This window comes from Anolis carolinensis, chromosome 2, assembly GCF_035594765.1.
Source record: "Anolis carolinensis isolate JA03-04 chromosome 2, rAnoCar3.1.pri, whole genome shotgun sequence".
Lineage (NCBI taxonomy): Eukaryota > Metazoa > Chordata > Lepidosauria > Squamata > Dactyloidae > Anolis > Anolis carolinensis.
Window position 1 is genome coordinate 132,784,365 of NC_085842.1, and position 22,371 is coordinate 132,806,735.

Consider the following 22,371-nt stretch of genomic DNA (forward strand, 5'->3'; position numbering starts at 1 on the left):
GACATTTCATACTCTGAAAGGAGACCAACAAATACCAGATACCATATTCTATATTTCAGAGAAAACCAATTGCAAACCACCTTTCTGCCTAAGAAACCCCATGAACTTCATGGAATTGAAGTTACCAATCAAAATATTGTCTGATTAATTTTCTGATCTTTAATATGGCACATTTCAACCAAAGTCCCCCTTTTATCCTATTTCACTTTCCATATGTAAACATATTCATCTAAGTTGAGAACCTGCAAATGAAGTCATCTGGTAACATGAAGCCCTAAATTATATGAAGTCTCTACATCCTATCTGATCTTGGAAACTAATCAGGGTTGGGCCAATTTCATACTTGGAAAGGAGACCAACAAACACCAGGTACCATGTGCTATATTTCAGAGAAAACCAATGGCAAACCACCTTCTTGCCTAAGAAACCCCATAAAATTCATGGAATTGAAATAATTCAATAGGCTTCTTGAAGCACAAAAATCCATGAGCATGAGATCAAGCAATGTGCACAACTTCCAGAGTAGAAAATGTTGTTCAGGCCTGGCAAATTTCCAGGGCAACAGCCAAAATGTATGTCCGTTAAAGACTTGTCACAGGAAAGCAAATTGTATTTTCTGTTTAAATAATTGTCTCTGCCTCCCAGATACACTGAAGCAGAGCTTCCCAATCAGAGTCTCTTCCATAATTTCAGCCTACATCTCCTGTCATCCCCAAGCTGGATGGTATTGGTGCTATTCCAAAACATGGGGAGGCTGGAAACAACTATGTGATGGTTTCACTCACCTACAGGGCTGTTGGATTTCACAGAGGATGGTGCTTGAGAACCATCGTGTTCTGGTTGATCTGTCTGTTCTGGTAGTTTTGCAAACAAATCCAGTGAAGCACTGCCTGCAAAGAAGTGAAGGGAGAAAGAAACCTCAGTTACATTACATGCTTTAATCACTAGCTCCTTCCCCTCTTCCACCTTCTCCTTGCACAACTGCTGATTTAAGAACTTTGGAAAATGGAAAGAACTCTGTAGATAAGCCTGGGCTTGTAGAGTTGAAACTCTAGGATATTTTTATTAGTGGGAATAAGGATACCATTTGCCGCTTCCACCAAAAACCCCTGTTCCTTCTGAGTTTGACTGGAGCTCTCACAATAGTTGGGTGAAAATGGCATTGTCACTTAGCAGCTGCCACAACTGTTCCATCAACATAGCTCAACAACATTGATAAGGGCATCTTTAGATACTTATTAGGGGTGGGGCTTTAAGGATCAGCATGGTGAGTACCTGCACTTCAGAACTCACGAGTATTTATTTATTTATTTATTTGCGACATTTATATACCGCCCTTCTCACCCCGAAGGGGACTCAGGGCGGTTTACAAGTATATATACATACAATATATTATATTATACAACTATATCGCAATATTATTAGCAATATTGCATGTAATATAAATATACAATTATAATAGTGAATTATAATTATTATTACATTGTATTACATCATAATATTATTATTAATATTACATGTATATACAATGTATTATAATATTAGTATTATAACTAATACAACATTGTAGTACAACATTGTGTGATGGAAGTGAGTGATCCCTATGCTTCTCCTACTCCTATACTGCAAAAGAAACTTAAGAGGGATTTCCCACAGAGACAGATGTCCTGGAAAAGTCATGGTAAATATGTGTCTGTTCTGTTATCCAGTTTGAGAGCATTTCTCAAATGCCCAGACCTAGAAATAACAACAACAAAGATGCACACACTGCTGCTGCTGTTACTCCTAGTATATAAAATTGTGCATGAAACTCTCTTGTTTTCATCTGGCTCTAAAATGCAAGTAGCCAATAAGTAGACACCAGAAAGAAAAGGAGATACACAAACAATCTCACATAGAAACAGCCAGTTTCTATGTGAGTCTAGACCCAAGCCCTAAAAGGCTTGGCTCCAGACTATTTTATGAACTGCCTCTCCCACTATAGACCAACTCAGACACTGCGGTCATCGGAGGAGACCCTGTTCTCGGTCCCACCCCAGCACAAGCACAGCTGGTGGGAACGAGAGAAAAGGCCTTCTCCGTGGCCGCCCCCCACATCTGGAACTCCCTTCCTAAGGAGTTAAAGATGGCCCTCTCCCTCCCCGCCTTCAAGAAACAGCTGAAACCTTTGCTCACTGGCTTATGAGGAGGAATAGATGGTAATACTATCATTATACTTCGGATTAATAGCTACCATCTGTATATGTGCCCTGTTCGCCACACCAGCTCAATAGACATCTTGAGCAATGTTCAATTTATTTGCCCCCAAGGAACTGGGAAGGCTTCTGTTTGATATTTTCTTTTTTGTCTCGTAAAACAGTTGCATTTTTAATTTAATTTTAGTTGTTAAGTCATAATTTGTTTTTATATGTTGGGTTGTCAATTTTTGTTATTATGGGTGTATTGTTGTGTTCAGGCACTGAATGTTTGCCTTTTATTTTTGGGATCTGCCCTGAGTCCCTCCGGGGAGATAGGGCAGAATATAAATAAAGTATTATTATTATTAATGCCTAGACCTTGCCCTTTTAGCCTTAAAGCTAAAGGCCTTTGCAAGTTCCTGTGCACAAAGAGGAGACATATTTGGGTTACTGTCTACTGGTTTGCTGGGAGCTGCACCACACCTCCATTGCTCAAACACTGCAGTGACTGCTGAAATCCAGTATCTGCCACCGAAGTTCCAGCCAAAATTCAGTGACAATTGCAGCAGCTCTCCTTTTTGAAAGAGGGTGCCAGAGCATATTCTCATTCCATCGAGACCAGAAGATTGGCAGGACAGGGCATTTCCTTCACTCCCAGACAGAACAGGAGGGAGAGAAAGTCTTTCCTTTGTAATCAAGTTTTTAAAAGGAGACATGTCCTAGATTTCCTCTCAGGCACGTACCTAAGAACAGCTATTCCTCTCTCTAGCTGAGCAGATAAACAGCATGTTGAATGACTCACAGAAAGCAAAAGGGAATTGTGGATGCCAGATATAAAGACAGAAAGGAAAACTGGTCATTCTCTACCCTAAATAGAAAATACAGGTGAAAACAATATTCTCTGACCTGCTGTGTCAAGAGCGCCCCAGGGATCAGCAGCAGAAGTAGTGGCTGCAGAGACTGGAACAGGTGGTGAAGGTTTCCCCCAAGGGTCTGAAGACGGGACACTTGAAGGCTGGGGTTTCATCCCCCAGGGGTCTGAGGCAGAGGCCTGAGGAAGATCCCAAGGTCCTGGAGAGGCCTGGTTGGTAGATGTTCCCTGGCTTGGAGGATCTCGTGAAGGTACAGGAGCCCAAGGGTCTGCAGTGTGTCCCCAAGATGTTCCTGTGGATTCCATAGTGGCTTGGCCACCTGAACAAAATGGATCAGGGATGCAAAGTGAAGACATCACAAGTGGGGACAAGAGAATAAAACAGATTAAGGGATGGATAAACCTATGAGCAGGTACATTGTGCAATGAAGGGTGGTTGAATGAGGGCTTGGAAATGTTATCTAATTGAAGACATATTAGCTGATTATACAGATTATACATTAAATCTGTATACATTTGTATATAATGTTTTTTAGATACTGCAATCATCATTTGGCCTGATGGGTGCCACTCTTGAAGAACCATTTCATCCATGCAAGGGCAGGATGCTTGGCACCCTACAACTAATTGCATCCAAGTAATAATATGATGATGTTTGAGGTTCCATAGTATTGTTCTAACATTATTCAGTTGTGGGTGTTTCCACATCATTTGTCCTTCCAAGTTATCTATTTTTTATTAACGCCTTAATAAGACACATACAAGTACTTTGGTACTTGTACATTAAATTGTACATTTACAAATATCTGTTACCTGATTTATCAGAACACTTTTAAAATTAATTTTCAAGTTTAAATCACTGGAAACTCAGTGCAATTGCTAGTCATAAGTACAGTCAATCCAGTTCTAATCGTAGTGGAATGAATTGGTTTTATCTAAACATTGATATTAATCAGAAATTGATTTGATGGCTCTCTACTAGTTGAAACTAGCAATTTTAAGAATGTGTATATCATTTGTAACACATTTTAATTTTTTGGTGTTTAATGTTGTAACCTATACATTGTTTATTTTTTTAGTTTAGTTTTTTAAAAATCTTATACTTTTTCCAATTTTTGTATTTTTTTTTAAATTAGTATTGTTTTAGATGTGCTGTCAGTCACCTTAGGTCCCATCACTGGGAGAAAAGCAGTATATAAATGAATGAAATAATAATGACATATCTAAGTCTTGAGCTGATTAATTAGCTCAAATACTGCAGTGACAAGCAATTGGTTAACATTTGCCCAAGCCAGCCAAAAGCATGAATGAAATGGGAGAAATTTTCAGAAGAGAGAAAGGAAAGAGCAGCTCCTTACTGTTATGCTCCCAAGAACTGGACAAGGACAGAGCTGGGGGAGAGAAGGCTGTGTCATGATTCCAAACCTCAAGAGACCGAGGGGTGCCCCCACCTGGAATATCCCATGGGTCAGCAGATGTGTGGGTAGAGGAGGCTGGTGCTGGTCCAAAAATGTCCGCCAGCTCTAACACAGAAGACTGGAAAGATACAAAGGCAGAAAATGTGTCGGGGCATCACAGATCCCAAGCATGATTGTTAGGCACAGGGCAAGACTGTTGCATGTGACAGGTTAAAAAGCAATTTAAAACCCTCAAAATCCAAAATATTATTTTCACTTGACTCAATACTCTGACACTCTTGTTTAAGGACCAGATTTTCAGGAAGAAACATTTTGCTTAAGTCTTGGTGCTGTGCCATAGGAACGAAGCAGCTGTTACCTTTGAGAAATTTTGGACTACAGCTCCCATTATCATAGAATCAGAATAATAGAGTTAGAAGAGACCACAGGGGCCACTGAGTCCAACCCCCTGCTATGCAGGAAAAGCACAAAGTACCAATATTCATTGTGCTCACTTAGACTTAAGGGGACTGGGATCCATCAAGAGCTGGATGGCGAAATATTCTTCACTGCTCCTAGTTGTACTCCAGGCCTGAGAATGGCCTATGAGGTACCGGTACTTATTGCTGTCATATGGTTACAAGCCAGAAAAGGCAACCAAATATGCCACAAAAGCCATTCTGATCTCTACAGCACAGCATATGTGCAAAAAACGTATATAAGTAGCCTGGCATATTGGAACCTAGAACAATTGCAGCTGAGATAACTGAAGTTTTCCTCTCAATTGTAGAAGGCCAATTCTCTAGATAATTCTTCTCCTGTCTTCATGGTATCACCAAAAATATTAACATGTCCATTTTTGGTGTTTTCTGGTAAATATATTTTGAAGAGTCTCATCCAGAAGCAGTAGTGGGCTTAGAAACTTCACAAAGATAGTGATAAAACACCATGCCTTAGGTAACACGCCAACTATATGTCCAGTCTGTGAGTATGCAAGCAAAAATTGCCAGCGTTGAGTGGGAAGGACTTAAGCTCAAGCTAAGCAATCTGCAGTATTCCATCTCAAGCAGAACCCAACACAGATACTTCAAGGAAATACTGGAAGCGGCAGCATAGGCAACAATGCAAATTTGCAGACTCCTGGAGTCACCCTATCAGCCCACTCAACTTCTGAATTTGTCAGCTTGGTGCCAATGTAGCTTAGCCACAGATATATGCACCAACTATCCTCGTCTCCCATACACTGCACCCCAATCTGATCTATGCACTCCGATCTCCTTTTAGCAGCTTTAAGCAGATAAAGGGCCACTTTTGTTGTCAGAATGGGGCCAACAAAAATAAAGTTTTGGCCACTATATCCCAGTTTGTTTTATTACAAATCAAAGGCCATAAGTATTGTTTCCCTTCTTTTTCATATAGATTGCAATTGTGTAAAGTGTGGTTCAGATTTTCAACTTCGAGGGCACCACAGATACATAGTCTTTCTTCGTGTGGAATGTGATTAAATCTGCCGTATTTCTCCATGGACTCCATTTGTTCGAATTTTGCCCTGGTGAAAGCGATTCTTAGGTGTCTTAGCATATCTGCTTTTAGGTACAACGCCCGCTGGAAATTTTGTTTAAAGTGTCCTAACCACTTCAGGGATCCTGTGTTTGACAGGATGGCTATGTCTTTCTGGACTTCAGTATCTAGGATCCTTTGAATTACTGTTTTTTTTCCCAGCATCCCTATTCTGGCCTAAGGAAGTAATTTGTAATCCGCAGATAGGAAGATAACTTGTTAATTATTCTGCCCAGGAAGCATGGTTTAGACCATTAAATTGTTCTAAGAAGCACAATTTTGGGAGTCTATTATTTTTGAGATTTTTTAAATTTTAGACCAGTAATTAAAGGCCCTGATTTTGGCGAGTCCTTCAATAGAATATATTTCTAACTCTGCTCTGACTGCAGCAGCGGTAGTCTTAGTGTCAATGCCAAATATCTGTCTTAGAAATTTTGATTGTGTTCGTTCCAGTGTTGGTAGTTTCCTTAGGTCCCAGATTTCTGCTCCATATAATATCATGGGGACAACTTTTGCTTTATAAGCTTTGATTATTGGTGATAAAGAGCCAGGATATCTATGGTTTAGCAGTATTGCCAGTGTGTTAGAGCGTGCCCTAATTTTAATCACACAAGATTGAAAGTGTGCCAGCCAAGAGCCAATCTCTGAGTATACTAAGCCTAGGTATGTAAAAGAGCTAACCTGTTCTATACACTCTGCATCTAGAACCCATTTGTGTCTAGATAAGTGCTTTCCAAACACCATTATTTTTGACTTGGATTTGTTTATTGTCAGCTCATTTTTGTGGGCATAGGTGTTAAGTTTACTCAGTAATCTTCGTAATCCTATTTGAGTATTAGACATCAAAACCATGTCGTCCGTGTATAGAAGAGTATGTGTCTGTTAACCATTTTTGGCATGTGGACCTCAGAGCTGCTGAGGTAGTCTGGCAGGTCATTGATATAAAAGTTGAAAAGTAAAGGGGCCAATAAACAGCCTTGTCTTACACCTTTGCAGGAATCTCAGGCAAATCAATGTTTTGGGGCAGGTCTGATGTCTGCCTCCAGATAACAGATTGACTGAGGATACATACCTGACTTTTCTTTGTCTTATCATCTTCCTCTTCTTCCTCAGCACCCAAGTTACTTTCTTCCAGTGCCCTCTGTAATAGAGAATTTTCTCCTTGCCAGGCCCTCACTTCCTGCGATCCAAAAAAAAAAAAGTGTACCTCATTTGAGTTGAGGACAATACAAGAAAAATGAAAAAGTATTGCACATTGGCCATGATTATCATTTAGGGAATGCCATGTGTATGTGGCAACCACGATTGCAGTTTTTCAAAGAGGCTTGTATAACCCATGTTAAGTACTCTGTTAGGAATAGTTAGTCTTTAGAACAGTGAAAGTTAAACTTATGAGCCACAAAAGAACCAGAAAGCAGAAGGAAACAGCAATAGTTGTAGATGATGGCAAGGAAAGGAGTCTAGAATTTTCTCATATAAAAGCCCTCAAAACCAAGGGTCCATTGTAATGTTTCTTGGGACTAATTGCCATTGTGCTTATTGAGAGTTTACTTTCAGGCCAATATGCTTAGAATTTGATTTAATAATTCTGGACATTTGCCTACATTGATTTTGCATCATTGGTCTGATTGTCCATGCTTCAGTTTGGCACATTTCAAAGCTTAATAATACACTTGGATTCAGCTTTGGGTTTTTAAGTCTTTGAAATGAATTCTGGTATGAGATTGCATTTATAACCAAGAGGACTAGAAATGCAATTTTTGAAATATCAATATTTTTAGGATCCCAACAGCATCCAAGGCCTATGGCAAGCTTAGAGATCTGCAGAATTTCTAGACCCTTTCAGGCACAGCAGCATTATCCCAGGAGGAGGATGCAAAGCTAGGCCAAAAGGATGCTTCACTGGGGGAGAGGAGAATTCAAGAAGGGAAAGTGAAAGTGCCTTTGGCCACCGAAGCTTCGGGATACCTTCTCATGCTCCTCTTTGCTCAGGCTAAGTGCTATCTGTAATTGCAATTCTTCATCTGTGCTGGAGATGGGAGGATGTGGCTGCTGATAATGAAGGAGAATTGGGTAAAAGTTCGCTCTACTCAAAGACTATGCATTCAGTCATTTATTCTGGGTCAGCGTTACAAACCCTTTATGAATAACCCCTTATGAATATCAGAGAGTAAGATGGCTTTGAAACCAGCATTACACTCTTTCAGATGTTTTTGTGTACAGTCAGCCCATGTCACTGTGTTTTATTTATTTATTCATTTATTTATTTTACTGTGTTACAGTGAAAATCCACAAATTTTAAAAAATCCAAGGGAATACCTCAATAGGAATTTCTTGGACCTCCAGAATGACTCTCTGGCCAACTTCTGCCAGACTGGAAGACCTAGAGATTCCTAGAGAGTCCATTTTAATCAAATTCATGAATAATCAGGTCCTCAAAAATCAAACCTGCAAAGAACCAACTGTATTTAGATATTTACCGCAGTATCTTGATGAAATCAGTATCTTTTTTCATCGATCTGCAGCTTTTCCTGATCTTCCTCCACCCACTGAGCTTGTCTGTTCCTTGTGTTTCCATTTTTTTATCCACCCACACTTTATTTATTTATGGATGCACTAATTCCCTGACATTGTTTTTAAAAAATATCATATGCTTTGTCACATTTCCCCCACATTATATTCTCCTGAAGTTTCATTCTTGAATGAACATTTAATTTGAGGATACTGAAAGGTTTCCCACCTGAATATTGTATAATATAATGAATTGATGTCACTTTGTTATAATTAACTACAAATAAACATGAAAAATGTGGGAAGAAATAATTTCCCAGACCACCTTTTAACAAAAGCATTCACAAGCATAAAACAAGGCCATAGCACAATTGATTTAAATCTATTTAAAATATGAATATTCACAGGGCATGTATGACAACAGTCCCTCAAGTGGTGAGATAAAACAACAACACTGTCCGACAATCGAGGAGCAATATTGGCCACAAGAGCAACCCCAAGCCATTGTGTGAGATTTTGTGTGGCAAAATCTGTCTTGGTTGATTTGCTCTCTGGGACTATTGATTATTGGGCAATGGAGTTTGCCTTGATGATCCAGGCATCAACACATGGGCTGGACCGTAGCACTGTTGTTAAATCACCAGCAGTAATAAGATCTACCAATCGAAAGGTGGCCAGTTCGAAGCCCGGTTGGGGTGAGCACCCGACTGTCAAGCACAGCTTACTGTTTACCTAAGCAGTTTGAAAACAGCTTAGAGCTGTAATTAGAGAAATTAGGTATCGCAAATTGCAGGGGAGGTATTTTACGACACCATAAAGAACAAGACCAGGGGGCCGGGCTGTGGCGCAGCTGTTGAGCAGCTGCCTTAAATCACTCTGACCATGAGGTCATGAGTTCGAGGCCAGCCCGTGGCGGGGTGAGCACCCGTCAATTAAAAATAAAAATAGCCCCTGCTCGTTGCTGACCTAGCAACCCGAAAGATAGTTGCATCTATCAAGTAGGAGATAAGGTACCACTTATAAAGTGGGGAGGCAAGATTAACTAATTTACGACCTGGAATGAGGAAGTGCCGTCAGTGTGGATGATGAAGCAGCTGCTCCCCCCTGTGGCCAGAATCGAACATCCCCTCAGAAGAAGGTTAACTTGCCTCTGCGTGTGTCTCTCAGTCTCTGTTTGATGTGTTTATGGGCATTGAATGTTTGCCCTATGTGTGTTATAATGTGATCCGCCCTGAGTCCCCTTCGGGGTGAGAAGGGCGGAATATAAATACTGTAAATAAATAAATAAAATAAGACCAGAAATGCGGTGACCAAAAGGAACACAGGAAGAGGAAGTCCTGTGGGCTCTTCATCACAGAGAATGGAGCAACAGCACCCCCCTGTGACTGAATCTGAGCTCAACCTCCAAGGCACCAAAAACTGGACTTCAGAACAACATACCTCCTGTCTGTTCTGTTCTGTCCTGTTATGTCTGTCCAAATGGCACTGAATGTTTGCCATGTATGTGTACTATGATCCACCCTAAGTCTCCTTGGGAAGATAGGGTGGAATATAAATAAAGTGTTATTATAAATAAAAAGTGTTATTTTCCAAAATGTCCTGGAGTATTTTCTATTTTCACCCCATTAGAGGGATCAGCCGCCTGCTACACTGTGATCTGTATCCTATAGCAAACCTATCTACTGGTTTATTCATGTGCTGGGTGTTTGTGTGTGCATGTGTCATGGTTGTGAGTAACTCCTTCCTATCCCCTCCTCATCTCTTATTTTCACATTTAAATTTCCAATACTACAAAACAAACTGCTTTTTTGATAATAATTTGTCAACCTCTTTTCACTCTATACTCAGTGGGTCCTGACCCTAATTCTTCATGTTTCTTCTCTCCAGAGGCATAGAGAGGTTGAATTTGGGATTTCTTGCAATTTTCTATGGATACCCATCTGAGTAAGAAGTATACACTGTTTAGATAATCCTCCTTCAGGGAGGCACAGCATCTTATCACATATTTCCCCCGCATTCTTCCGAGTTTTAACTCTAACTGTTTGTCATGCCGGCACAGTCCTTGCCGTGGGACCTTGTTTGCCCTTCACTGCCCAGTTTTAGTCTTAGCTGTTCTCCATGCCTTGATGCTCCTCTCCCAGAGGGCTCTCTGGGACCATCTGCAAGAAGTGCAGCAGTTTCTTTTTCACATGTAGTGTCTGTGGCTTTTACATAACAATTGTCCTACTTTTGATTTTGTGTATCTTCCACCATCCACTATGTTTTCCCAGTTGAAGGAAAAAGGAAGATAATATCCCAAACGTCACTAGGGCACATGGGGTAAGACAAGAACTAAGATAGTTGTGGGAAAGCCCTCCTCGTGAAAAGATGATGGATTGGGAAACACATGATTGCAGGGAGATTGAATGCTCTTCCACTGGATGCTCCAAGTGACACAAAGTATAATGAACTGTGATGAAGCAAAAGTGACAGTTTGGATCTAAACGAACTGAAGAGTGAAAAATGACATCCATCTGGATTTCCCTTGTGATTCCATTGGAGAGGAATTTCCCTCACCGGTCAGACATCCACTGAGTCCCCAACCCCCATCATCTCTATCCAATCCAGATTCACACTTATCCACACTCATACAACCTACTATTGATTTCAATTACCTGTTCAGAGAAGCAATCACCTCACTTTGACACATTCTCACACATAAACCAAGGAGCAGAGCAGAGTGTTATCAGAATTGTGATGACATTCACCCCATATCACTGGAAAAATGCCACCTTCCACCAGCATTCCCATATTTCAAAGCAAAATTGAACCCTGCAAAACTTCATAGGACAATTCTCCCCACAGTTTCCTCCCTGAAGAGAAGCAGAACCACCACAAAGTTGAAGGCCCGTGATCAATAGTACTAAAAGTCAACATGAAACGAGGGGGTATTCTACACTGACCATTTAATAGTGTTTCAAACCAGTATTGAAGAAAGTGTTTTCCCTGTACAGATGATTACATAGGATATCTTGGAACCAATTTGAGGCCCAGTTGGTTTTTTTCTTTTTTCTTTTTCGTGTCAGGAGCAACCGGAACATCCGGGCGTCCCCTGGGCAACGTCCTTGCAGACGGCCAATTCTCTCACTCCAGAAGCCCAGTTGGTGATTGCACACTTATGCACATCTTTCCTTTGCGTACTTTCTTAAGGGTTTGTTGTCTGGATGCTGCAGTTTGAAGCTAGCTTTAAACTACATTAAATGGTTAGTATAGATGGGTCTCCCTCCCCCCTCCCCCCCTCTCTCTCCCCCTCTCTCTCCCCCAGTTGTCACCCAAAGCAATTCATTGTCCTTTGTCCTAAATCCAGGCTAAAACAAATCTAAATAATCAAATATGCCTGGATTTCTCCAGCTGCATTCATTGGGTGCACCTAGAATTAATGAAGTTTGACACCACTTTAAATGCCATGATTTGAGGCTATGGAATCATGGGAGCTCTAGTTTTACAAGGTTTTTTGCTTTTTCTGCCAATGAATGCTGAAATCGTACCACACTACAACTCCCATAGCATTGAGCCACAGCAATAAAAGGGGTGTCAACCTGCATTAATTCTACAGCATAGATGTGTCCATTGTCCAAAAAAGGGCAAATGCAGTTTGTTCCTATAAAAGCATTCTCCATTGTCCCTTCAATTAAAATAATCCCATAAAGTTTATGACTGATAAATATTAGAGTCTGGTCTGCAGTTTGTAAAGTCAGATGGGTCTAAAGCTGGCATGGGAAAACTTCGGCTCTCCAGGTGTTTTGAACTTTGACTCTCACAATTCCTAACAGCCTCAGGCCCCTTCCTTTTCCCCCTTCCTTCGCTTAAGCAGCTGAGGGGGGGAAGCAAAGGGCCTGGGGCTGTTAGGAATGGTGGGAGTTGAAGTCCAAAACACCTGGAGAGCTGAAGTTTGCCCATAACTGGTCTAAAGACTTTTTCTTCCAGTAGGAGATGCTCCTTTTGAGACAGGAACACATAGCCCACCTGGAAGAAGCAGCAACAACATTTCCTTCATGTAGGGCTGGCTTATCTTCCACTACTGGAAGACTAATTGATCAAAAAGGGCAAGGATCAAGAGGCCTAGAATGTTCCACTTTTAGCCTAGAATTCAACTAAAGCACATTCAAACAATCATAGGTAACACTACCAGAGTAGTCATTCAGTGTTAAACTTGCCGTTTCCAAATAGTGATGTCCTATTTTTACACTTCACCAAAGGAAAGAATGCTGATCTGCATAAAATGTATATAGGCTGGTTTAAGTATATTGCTGCAACTTTGGAAATAATTTATTTAATATAAACAGTTTGTAAACTGTTTGATATTTCTGGGAGTTGTAGGCCAAAACATCTGGGGGCCCCAGGTAGAGCACCACTGCCTAGAGTGAGATGTATTGTGATTTTCTTTATATTAAAGAAATTATTCCCAAAGTTGCAGCAATATACTTAAACCAGCCTATGTAAATTTTATGCAAATCAGCATTCTTTTCCTTTGGTGAAGTCAAAACATCTGGGGACCCACAGGTTGAGAACCATTGGAGTAGATAGTCCTCCAAAGAAAGGAACAATCTCTATACAGCAGTAGCTTACAACCAAATAGATGGCAAATGTCTTCAAAACAGTTTGCAGCATATGTCTAATCGTTTTATGAATTTGGCATGGGTGGTTGCAAAGCATAATTGTGACAACATAGGAATGTTTGTACATTTCTCACATGGTCAAAGAAAACCTTCCTTTGCCACTGGGCCACTGAAAATGTCAACACCTACTTATAACATAATGATCCAGACAATGATCCAGACTATCAAGTGAACAACCTGCAATACATGACACACCAACTCATCTATCCCATTGCACCCAGTTGCTTTCTATATGCTTCCTGGTGTCAACAGCAGGGCAGGTGGAGACAAGGAGATAATGTTTTGGACTTTGATCAAGCAGGCTGGCCTCCCAACCAAATGAAACTAAAAGCTTGTCTTGCCAGATGCTATGATCTTCTGTCCTTTCTTCAGGCTGCAGCTTATCAAGTGAGCTTCCAAAACTCAAGTTGCTACAGTGATCCAATGAACAGCAAGCAAACAGTCCGTGGCACCAGTAGATATGCTTTGTTGTTATCCTAATGGAGAAAGGCACAATCACACTTCTGCAGCAGTGCAAATAACAGTCATCGTCACTCACTACAAGGGAGGAAAAAACAGCATTTTTATGTTCCACCTTAATGCTGTGTTGCAGAGTCACAGTCTAATTGTTAGGAAGCACTGGCCTTGCCCTTTTGATTTACAAAAAGCATCACAAGACTGCCTTTTGCCCCAATACAGAAGATAATTCCAGACTGATCTCTATTCATATATGGAAGCCACAAACAGCCTGATGCAAAGCAGATCAGAGATCCAGAGAATATCCACTTCTGAACCAGCTTCAAGTGCCAGACACTAGTATATCCCCCTTTGTTATAGCTTTTGCATGTGGATCTCCTGTAACTGAGAGATATCACTGTTGGGAGTTGCATAGCTTCTCAAACAAATGTTCATCTCTTCTGTCTCCATAGTGTTTATCTTCACATCATCTCTGATAGTAGCTCATGTCAATCTGCAATGGGATTGGGAGAAAGTGATTTGCTCAAGGCCACAGAGTAAATCTATGGTAGAAGTGAGCCCAAGTCTTTAATATCAAAGATTACCAAGATGATCTTCCAGTTTCAAGAATTTCTCAGGCCCCTTCTACACTATCCTCTTATTCCAGGATCTGATCTCAGGTTTGAACTGGATTATATACATCTCCACTACCATACAATCTGGGATAAACAGATAATCTGAGATCAGATCCTGGGATATTTATTTATTTATTTTGTGTCAAAAGCATTGTATAATAAATAAGTTTAAAAGCGATAAAATAAAGGAATCTCAAACAGCTAAATAGTTTTAGACCAAAAGTGGACAACAGCAATCGCATTGTCCATAGCTTTGAACAACTCCTCCTCCGTGCATGAGGCAGGGCATTGTGGGCAAGCATACATATGCGGAGTTGTTTGTTCAGCTCCACAGTCACACAAGGTGGAGGATTCCTCCAGGTAGTGCCATCTTGCCAGGTTGCCTTTTGATCTGCCCACTCTGCTTCTCAGTCTATTCAGGGACTTCCAAGTTGCCTATTCTTGGTTTGCCCTGAAGGCAGACCCTCGTGGGGGGCCATCCGGTTGGGACTGCCTGGTTTAGCTGCCCAGAGGGATACTCTTGCTGTTGCTGGGGGAATATCAAGAGGAGTGGTGGTTCTCATAAAGCTCCTCCTTGACTTGAGTCTACTGGGAGGAGGCTGATAGTCATGCAGTGGGTGGCTCTCACAATGTTCAACCTTATTTCTCTCATTGCATTGCTTTTAAACATTTTTTTTATCCTGGGATGTAAGGACAGTGTAAAAGGGGCCTCAGCCACTCACCATAAAGGTCGGGGATTCAGGCTCCAAAAATAGCAATATTTCTGAGCTTTGAAACAGTTGCCATAATGATGCCACTATGTAGACTGAATCTCAGCAGGTCTTTGCTTGACCACTGCCTAGGGCCTGTCCAGACAGTGCCTTTATCACAGGAGCTCCTGCAGCAATCAGGAGGGTGGCCAGACACCGTTCCCTGTAAACCTGGAAGCAATCGCTACAAAAGGCATGTGGACCTCTTCTGAAGTCCTGGAATTTTTTGCCTCTGTCACCCGTGATTTAGTGCTCTCTGGAAGCGCCCCTAGGTAGTAGACTGAGCGTTCCAGAATCAGAATGAGGCCAATTGCATTGGATATAAACAAGTAACCTAACTAGGGAAGGAGGAACCCTGCTATTCCCTGCCTGTGCTCAATAATGCTGCCCAAGCTTACCCAATATATTCTGAACACACCTGAGTTTGAGATCACAGCTCCCTTCTCTGGAATGCTGGGATTTTAGCTGAGGAAATTATTAGAATTCTCTGCCAGAGAGCACCAATAAATCCTCTTGAATTACAGCTCTCTGGTGGAAAATAAATAAACATCTTAGCAAACAGCTAATTCCAAAAGTCCATAGAAGGAAGCCATGGTAATTAAAGTGGCATTAAACAGCAATAAGTCTATAATATAGATAGATTCTGATCTCGGCCTCTTGGCAATTGTTCCCCAAATCCAAATTCCTACTTTAGAGGCTTTTTTAAAAAATCCCTTGTTCCTCCATCTCACAAGATTTTTTCTCTACCATTTATATTTCCTCTTTCTTTCACATCTGATAGTAGCAACAGAGTCCTTTCCATTAAAGTTCTTAATATATTCTTTAGTGTATTGTTCCTTGGTGCATTATTTTCTTATTAGTTATGTACAGAATGTCTCTAGGAACTCATGCCTGCCATGTTACAATTTTGCATATAGTGCATAGCAGGCTTCTTCCTTTCCTATAAATATAGCTCTTCTTTTTATTTAATGATGAGAGGGAGGCAGATTTAGTGCTTCTAAAAATGTCACAAGAAACAGGCATGGGGGTCCTTTCAACACAGCTCAAATACATCAAGGTGCAAAACACTCGAAAACAGAGAAACCAAAAGGCTGAGAGGAGATTTTCTACAAAATCTGAAGTATCACGTAAACATATGCAATAAATTGCTATCAATTCTCATTTTTAAAAGGTAAATTTTCCAAGCACATCATCCATGCTGATCTCCCGATCTTACATATATGCCTATCATTCAAGAAAGCATGCCTTGCCCAACATCGCTTTATGGCAGAGTTGCCAAACACTGGAATCAACTTGTACCTCACAACAACAACAACAACAAACTGCAAAACTGTTGGGGGGGGGGAGAAGTTTATTTCAATTGTTTCATACTGAGTTCAAAGTGCAAAAATAGTTTGCACCCAAAGAGGAAAGTAGGGAATAGGATTTTGTCTTTGTCAAGAAGCTCAGATTAAAAACAAACTGTGGTAGCCTCTCCATCTTTGCTGGACCGTTCTTCATTATCAATTTTGTGTCACTTTGACCACACACTAATGTTGAATGGCTACATTATCCCAGTTTTTATCTGTGAAATGTTGGTGAGTTGCTGAAATTACTGACCGATAGGTCGGTGTTTCGAATCCGAGGAGTGGGATGAGCTCCCGCTGTTAGCCCCAGCTTCTGCCAACCTAGCAGTTCAAAAACATGAAAATGTGAGTAGATCAATAGGTACCGCTTTGGCGGGAAGGTAACGGCATTCCATGCAGACATGTCAGCCACATGACCTTGGAGGTGTCTATGGACAACGCTGGCTCTTCGGCTAAAAAATGGAGATGAACACCAAGCCCCAGAGTTGGAAACAAGTAGACTTAATGTCAGGAGAAAACCTTTACCTACCTAACAGGCCTAAATACTCTAAAGGAACTGGATCCCAACTAATTTAGGAAGCTAAGCAGGGTCAGCCCTGGTTAGTACTTGATGGAAGATTCCAACAAATCCCAGGTGTCATAAGCTATATTTCAAAACCATATGTCAAAACCATCTCTAAATATTCCTTGCCTAAGAAAATCTTATGAAATTCATTGAGTTGCCATAGGTCAACAAGTTTTTTATTGTGTCAGAAGTCGCTTTTGGTGTGAGATAATTGGCCATCTACAGAGATGTTGCCCAGCGGATGCCCAGATGTGTTACCATACTGTGGGAGATTTCTCTTATATCCCCGTATGGAAGCTGGGGCTGACAGCTGAGAGCTCATCCTGTCTCGAGGATACGGACCGCTGACCTTCAGATCTTCAGGTCAGCAGTTCAGCTAGCACAAAGGTTTAATCCATTGTGCCACCGCAGGTCTACAAGCTATTTGAAGACACATGTGTGTATGCGTGCGTGCACACACGTGTTATCGGTCTTGCCTTCTCAAAAAGTTTCAAAAATCCATGTCTATTAAAAATCAAAGGAAGGTTCCTATTCCTGGAGGCAAAAAAACAAATGATACTCTATGCTCTCTCTTTCTTGTGAGGGAAGGAGAGAGAGGAAGTAACCATAGGGAAAAATAGAGTGTATAATTACCTGTATGCACAAGCATATGTTTAATTTGTCATGCCCAGTCTAAAGAAATGAAGTTTCTATGTAACAGACTGATGGACATAACTACCACTGACCTGTTTTCCAACTCGGTATGCAACAATTACAATAATGAGAAGGATGTGACTGGATCCCCATGATTACTACTGTGGCTACAGTAATCTCACTCATGTTCTGATGTCTTATTTTGCTGCTTAATTGAAAGCCATCCTTCTTAGGTTCAAAGCCCAAGTTAGAAAGGCAGCTCTTCCTATTCTTTATCCACTCCGTCCCCACCCTGTCTCTACAACTTCTGTCTCCAAAATTTCTGTCCAGGCCTCATTGGCTGAAAGGAATTAACACTGAGCTGTGTCACATCAAGTAACGTCAAACTGTATTAATTCTGCATTGTTGATGCATCCTTAGAAATATTTTTTTATATTGCTTGAGCATAACATCACCAACACTGCCATCACCACCAACAATAGTAGTAGTACAGTAGAGTCTCACTTATCCAACATAAACGGGCCGGCAGAGCGTTGGATAAGCGAATATGTTGGATAATAAGGAGAGGTTAAGGAGAAGCCTATTAAACATCAAATTAGGCTATGATTTTACAAATTAAGCACCAAAACATCATGTTATACAACAAATTTGTCAGAAAAAGTAGTTCAATATGCAGTAATGTTACATAGTAATTACTGTATTTACGAATTTAGCACCAAAATATCCCGATGTATTGAAAACATTGACTACAAAAATGCGTTGGATAATCCAGAATGTTGGATAAGCGAATGTTGCATAAGTGAGACTCTACTGTAGTAGTAGCAGTGACGTTGATGAAAAGGAAGGAAACAATGAAGTGCGAAAAGACATTGTTTATGTGGTTTATAAACATTTATTTCAAGTCATCAGTCAATAATATAGACTCCTTATTACTTATGCTGGAACAAAGTGTCTCCTTTTGGAGAAGGTTAAAGAGGGGATGACACATGTGTGTGTTTGTATGAATGAGAGAGGAGGGAAAAGCTCTTTTCACTCTTGTTCCACGAGGCTGAAACGCTGCTGTTGTTGAAGATAGTAAAGCTGCTTTTTCTTTGCCCACAATCCTGCTTTTATTGTACAAATGAGGAATCATGTGCACAGAGACTCAAAGTGCATATGCACTGTAGAATTAATGTGGTTTGACGCAATGGCCCAATGCTATGGAATGATGGGAGTTACAGCTTAACCAGGTCTCTAGCCTTCTCAGCCAAAGACTCCTGATGCCTCACCAAACTACAACTCCCATGATAACATGGCAAAGAGTCATGCCCAACTAAAGTCATGCCAAAAAATTTTAATTCCACAATATGGATGCACTTCTAAGATATGAAGCTAACTAAAAGACCTGAGGAAAGTCACTAATGCCATATCTCAGCCTGATTTATATGGCTTCCGTGTGAATAACATGGATAAAACTCCTTGGAAGAAATAGGAGATACAGATGTGATAGCAGTTATGTATTGCAAGTCCTAGGATGCTGCGAGGCCCAGGACTGGCCTCATGATCTCAGGACATGTCAGTTAAGGTAGAGGTACCAAACCTCAGACCTCCATATTTAGAAATTTCTTCCAATATATCCAAGCAGAAACAGATATACTATGCGTGTGACTCAATAAGGCCTGAGACATCCTGAGGAAATGGGGGGACAGACGGACTATTCCTGTCTGCAAAAGAGAAAGGACCAAATAGGTGAGAGTGCTATCACTTCCAATTATCTGTATACATTTGTTAAGGACACATGTCCTTAAGCTTCCTGCCTTCTCTACAGTGCTGAGAAATGTGAGAACTACAATCCCACAGGTCTTCATTGCCAAAAAAAAATCTGTCCCTCTGCAAGAACATAGTAAATTTGTCTAACCTAAGTCTCCCCCCTGCTGTGTTTGCTGTCACTTCTTCAGCTGGAAATGGCTTTATTGCCACCCAGACTGTGCAAAGGAGTTTGAATTTCTGGACAAAATATAACAGATAGAAAACCCAGAGCACATAGAGACTGTAGACTTGGCCTATGTGTGGGGTTCAAAAGTGATTCAGCAATGCAGGCCTGTGCCCACTTTGGGCCAGTTCCGTCTAGACCCCATTTGTTTTACTCTGGATGATGAATCTGAATCATGATTCAGAAATGCAAATCACCAGCCCTCCTCTATCAACTTGCATTGGAGAAGGAAAAAAATAGATATTACCTGTAAACTCTGCCGTCTACAAAAAAATAGTTATATAAAGCTGCTGAATCTTGACAATTCACTACTCACTGGTTTTGCCCCAGCATGTCAACTCAACCAGTTTAATTAATGACAGTCAAATTGAACAGACAAATTATATAAAAAGATAAAAATATAAATCAGGTTATTCAATAACCCAAAACTAAATTTTAAAATGCCTCAGGCCCCTCTACACTGCCAGATAAAATCTAGATTATCTTCTTTGAACTGGATTACATGGCAATGTAGACTCAGATAATTCAGTTCTAAGCAGATAATGTGGAATATCTGCTTTGATCATCTGGATTATATGGCAGTGTAGAAGGGAACCCAGGGAGACCAACAAAAGGCCACCACTTTCCATAGCCCTTTCATGACCTGCTAATAACACGGACTGACAAAACACCAGTGGAGATGGACTGCATTTAGTTGCAATGACCTCAAATAATGTCTCCAATTGGAGAATCATTGCCCTATATTGTATATCAGAGCTGCCAATGAGCCAAATCAACTCCTCCTCTTCCCTTTTGCATCACACCACTTTGACATCTTCCCCATACAATTGAAGCGATTTGCCAGTTATTTTTGACATATAGCTCCAGCTTGGTCCAAAGGGCTGTGGAACATCTGACCTTCCAAATGTTTGAACCTATAACTCCCATCAACTCCAGAAAGCATGGACAATGGGAAGAGACTATGGGAGCTGAAGTGCACTTCTAAACTCTAGGTTGTAGGTCTTCTCTTTGTGCCATAGGACTCAACTGTCCTAGCCCTAGACTGATGTGCGTAGTGGATTGTTGTGCCAAGATCTCTGGAGTGAATTTGACCACTTCACAGGAGATGTCTTTACTTTCACCAACGAATTCTGAAATGATTTTTCCTAAGGCATACAATTTCATATTTTAGAATATTTCACTTTCATTTTGCATACATTCATGAACAAATCAGGGTGCATGGAGAGAACAAATCCAAATGTTCATCTTTGCACATCAAGATATTTTCAGCAGAACATCACAACTTGACATTACTTCCAGTTGTAATTTCTAACTTTGTGTTGGCAGTGGGCAGGGCTCAGGTTGTTTTAACATAATCTGACATTCCAGGAAAGCTTCCAAGGACATCAAGGGACCTTTTGTGGGTGTTTTTTCAGTCCCAAAACCTTTTTTTTACACTGGGAGTTTGATGGTTTTGGGAGGGTGCCCCAAAGCCTGTAAAAAGAAAATAATGGGGGAGGGAGGGGGATGCATAAGTCAGCCTATATAAGCATTATTTTTCTCTCCAAATTCAATTTCTTTGCAATCCCATCTTTTTAATCCCCAGATTTCCTCTCTGAGGTAGCTCTCCTACCAAACAAATGTCTGGCATGACAAACTGGCTCTTTAAAATCTAGCTAAACTTTTCTAAATGAAGTAACTGGGGAAATGGTTCGCTAAATTGAAGGAGTGGGTATGATATTCCATTGGAATTTCTGCAGTACGGACACAATAGTGATAACTACTAAAACACTGCTTTTAAGTTTGAGCTTCTGGGGGCATGTACTGAGGACATTTTCTCCCATAATGTCTTGATGCAACAGCTGTGTTTTATTCATTCAATATACGATACTGATAAGGAAAAGCAACTTTGATTTTAACAGATTTTCCTATAGCTCAGCTATCATGCTTTTCTTCTAAGCAATTCAACACTTGTCATACATCCCTCAAGACAAGATGGAAGTACATTAAATTATACTGTTTTTTCTCTCTTGATTACTCAGAAATTGCTTCATTCAGATGAATTATATACGTAGATTAAAGGTTTATTCAACCATATTTACTGTGCATGCGCTTCTCAGGTCTAACGCCTGACTAGAAGAAACAGTACAATATTCATGAGTTACTGTGCCTTCTTTGATGGGTTAAGGCTTCATTAAAAACTCTAATAGTAACCTGAGACATTTTTGCTTGCAAAGCAAAGAAATAAGTAAATAAAATTAAAGGGAGCCAGCTGTGGAAAGGATAATTAGGTTCAGAGAGAATATGCAGTATTTAACTTATGCATTCATGCAAGTCAGGAGGGCTTCACAAGAATGTGCATTTAAGAGACCCTCTCAGTCAAAGCATGGATGGAATATCTAATCAGTTGGCACGGCTCAGGAGAAGCCGGAGAAACTTGGAGGTAACACTTCAGCAGTGTAACGTATGTTTAGTTATTCATTCATTGTGGGTTGTGTGCATGAAAGTGTCTTCAGGTCACCTGTTGATTTATGGCAATCCCATGAATTTTTCATAGGGTTGTCTTAAGCAAGGAATATTCAAAGGTGTTTTTGCCAACTCCTTCCTCTGAAATATAGCCTACAGCATCTGGTATTTGTTGGCTGTCTTTCATCCAAGTACTAACCAGGGCTGACTTTGCTTAACTTCCAAGATCAGACATGGTCTGGTGCCTTGAGATTATTTAGGACCTTTATGTTGGTGGCAGTGGCTACCAAATGTTATTGCTTTCAGTACTCAAGCGGCAAGGGTTTGTAATGCTTCTTCTACTCCCCAGAAATGAAGAAAAGGAGTTTCTCTGCCCTCATTGTAGATACATGGCTTAAACAGTAAACAGCATGGACC

General features: G+C 40.6%; 1 protein-coding gene and 1 long non-coding RNA gene across 9 annotated transcripts in view; one reads left to right on the forward strand and one right to left on the reverse strand.

The window, feature by feature from the left end:
- LOC134296238 (uncharacterized) overlaps positions 1–10,083 on the forward strand; it is a 320,710-nt gene extending 310,627 nt beyond the window's left edge. The window contains exon 2 of the long non-coding RNA XR_010002855.1: positions 9,347–10,083. This is a non-coding gene — a long non-coding RNA (uncharacterized LOC134296238). The remainder of the gene's footprint in view (positions 1–9,346) is intronic.
- epn3 (epsin 3) overlaps positions 1–22,371 on the reverse strand; it is a 48,854-nt gene that overhangs the window by 4,233 nt on the left and 22,250 nt on the right. For 4 of the 8 annotated variants that reach the window (XM_016991370.2, XM_062970570.1, XM_062970571.1 and 1 more), the window contains exons 4-8: positions 7,974–8,057; positions 7,078–7,185; positions 4,407–4,584; positions 3,084–3,368; positions 786–890 (exon numbers count right to left, since the gene is read on the reverse strand). In XM_016991370.2, coding sequence (XP_016846859.2) covers positions 786–890; positions 3,084–3,368; positions 4,407–4,584; positions 7,078–7,185; positions 7,974–8,057 — 760 coding nt within the window. The remainder of the gene's footprint in view (positions 1–785; positions 891–3,083; positions 3,369–4,406; positions 4,585–7,077; positions 7,186–7,973; positions 8,058–22,371) is intronic. The other 4 variants (XM_062970572.1, XM_016991373.2, XM_016991375.2 and 1 more) reach the window with 4 other exon arrangements.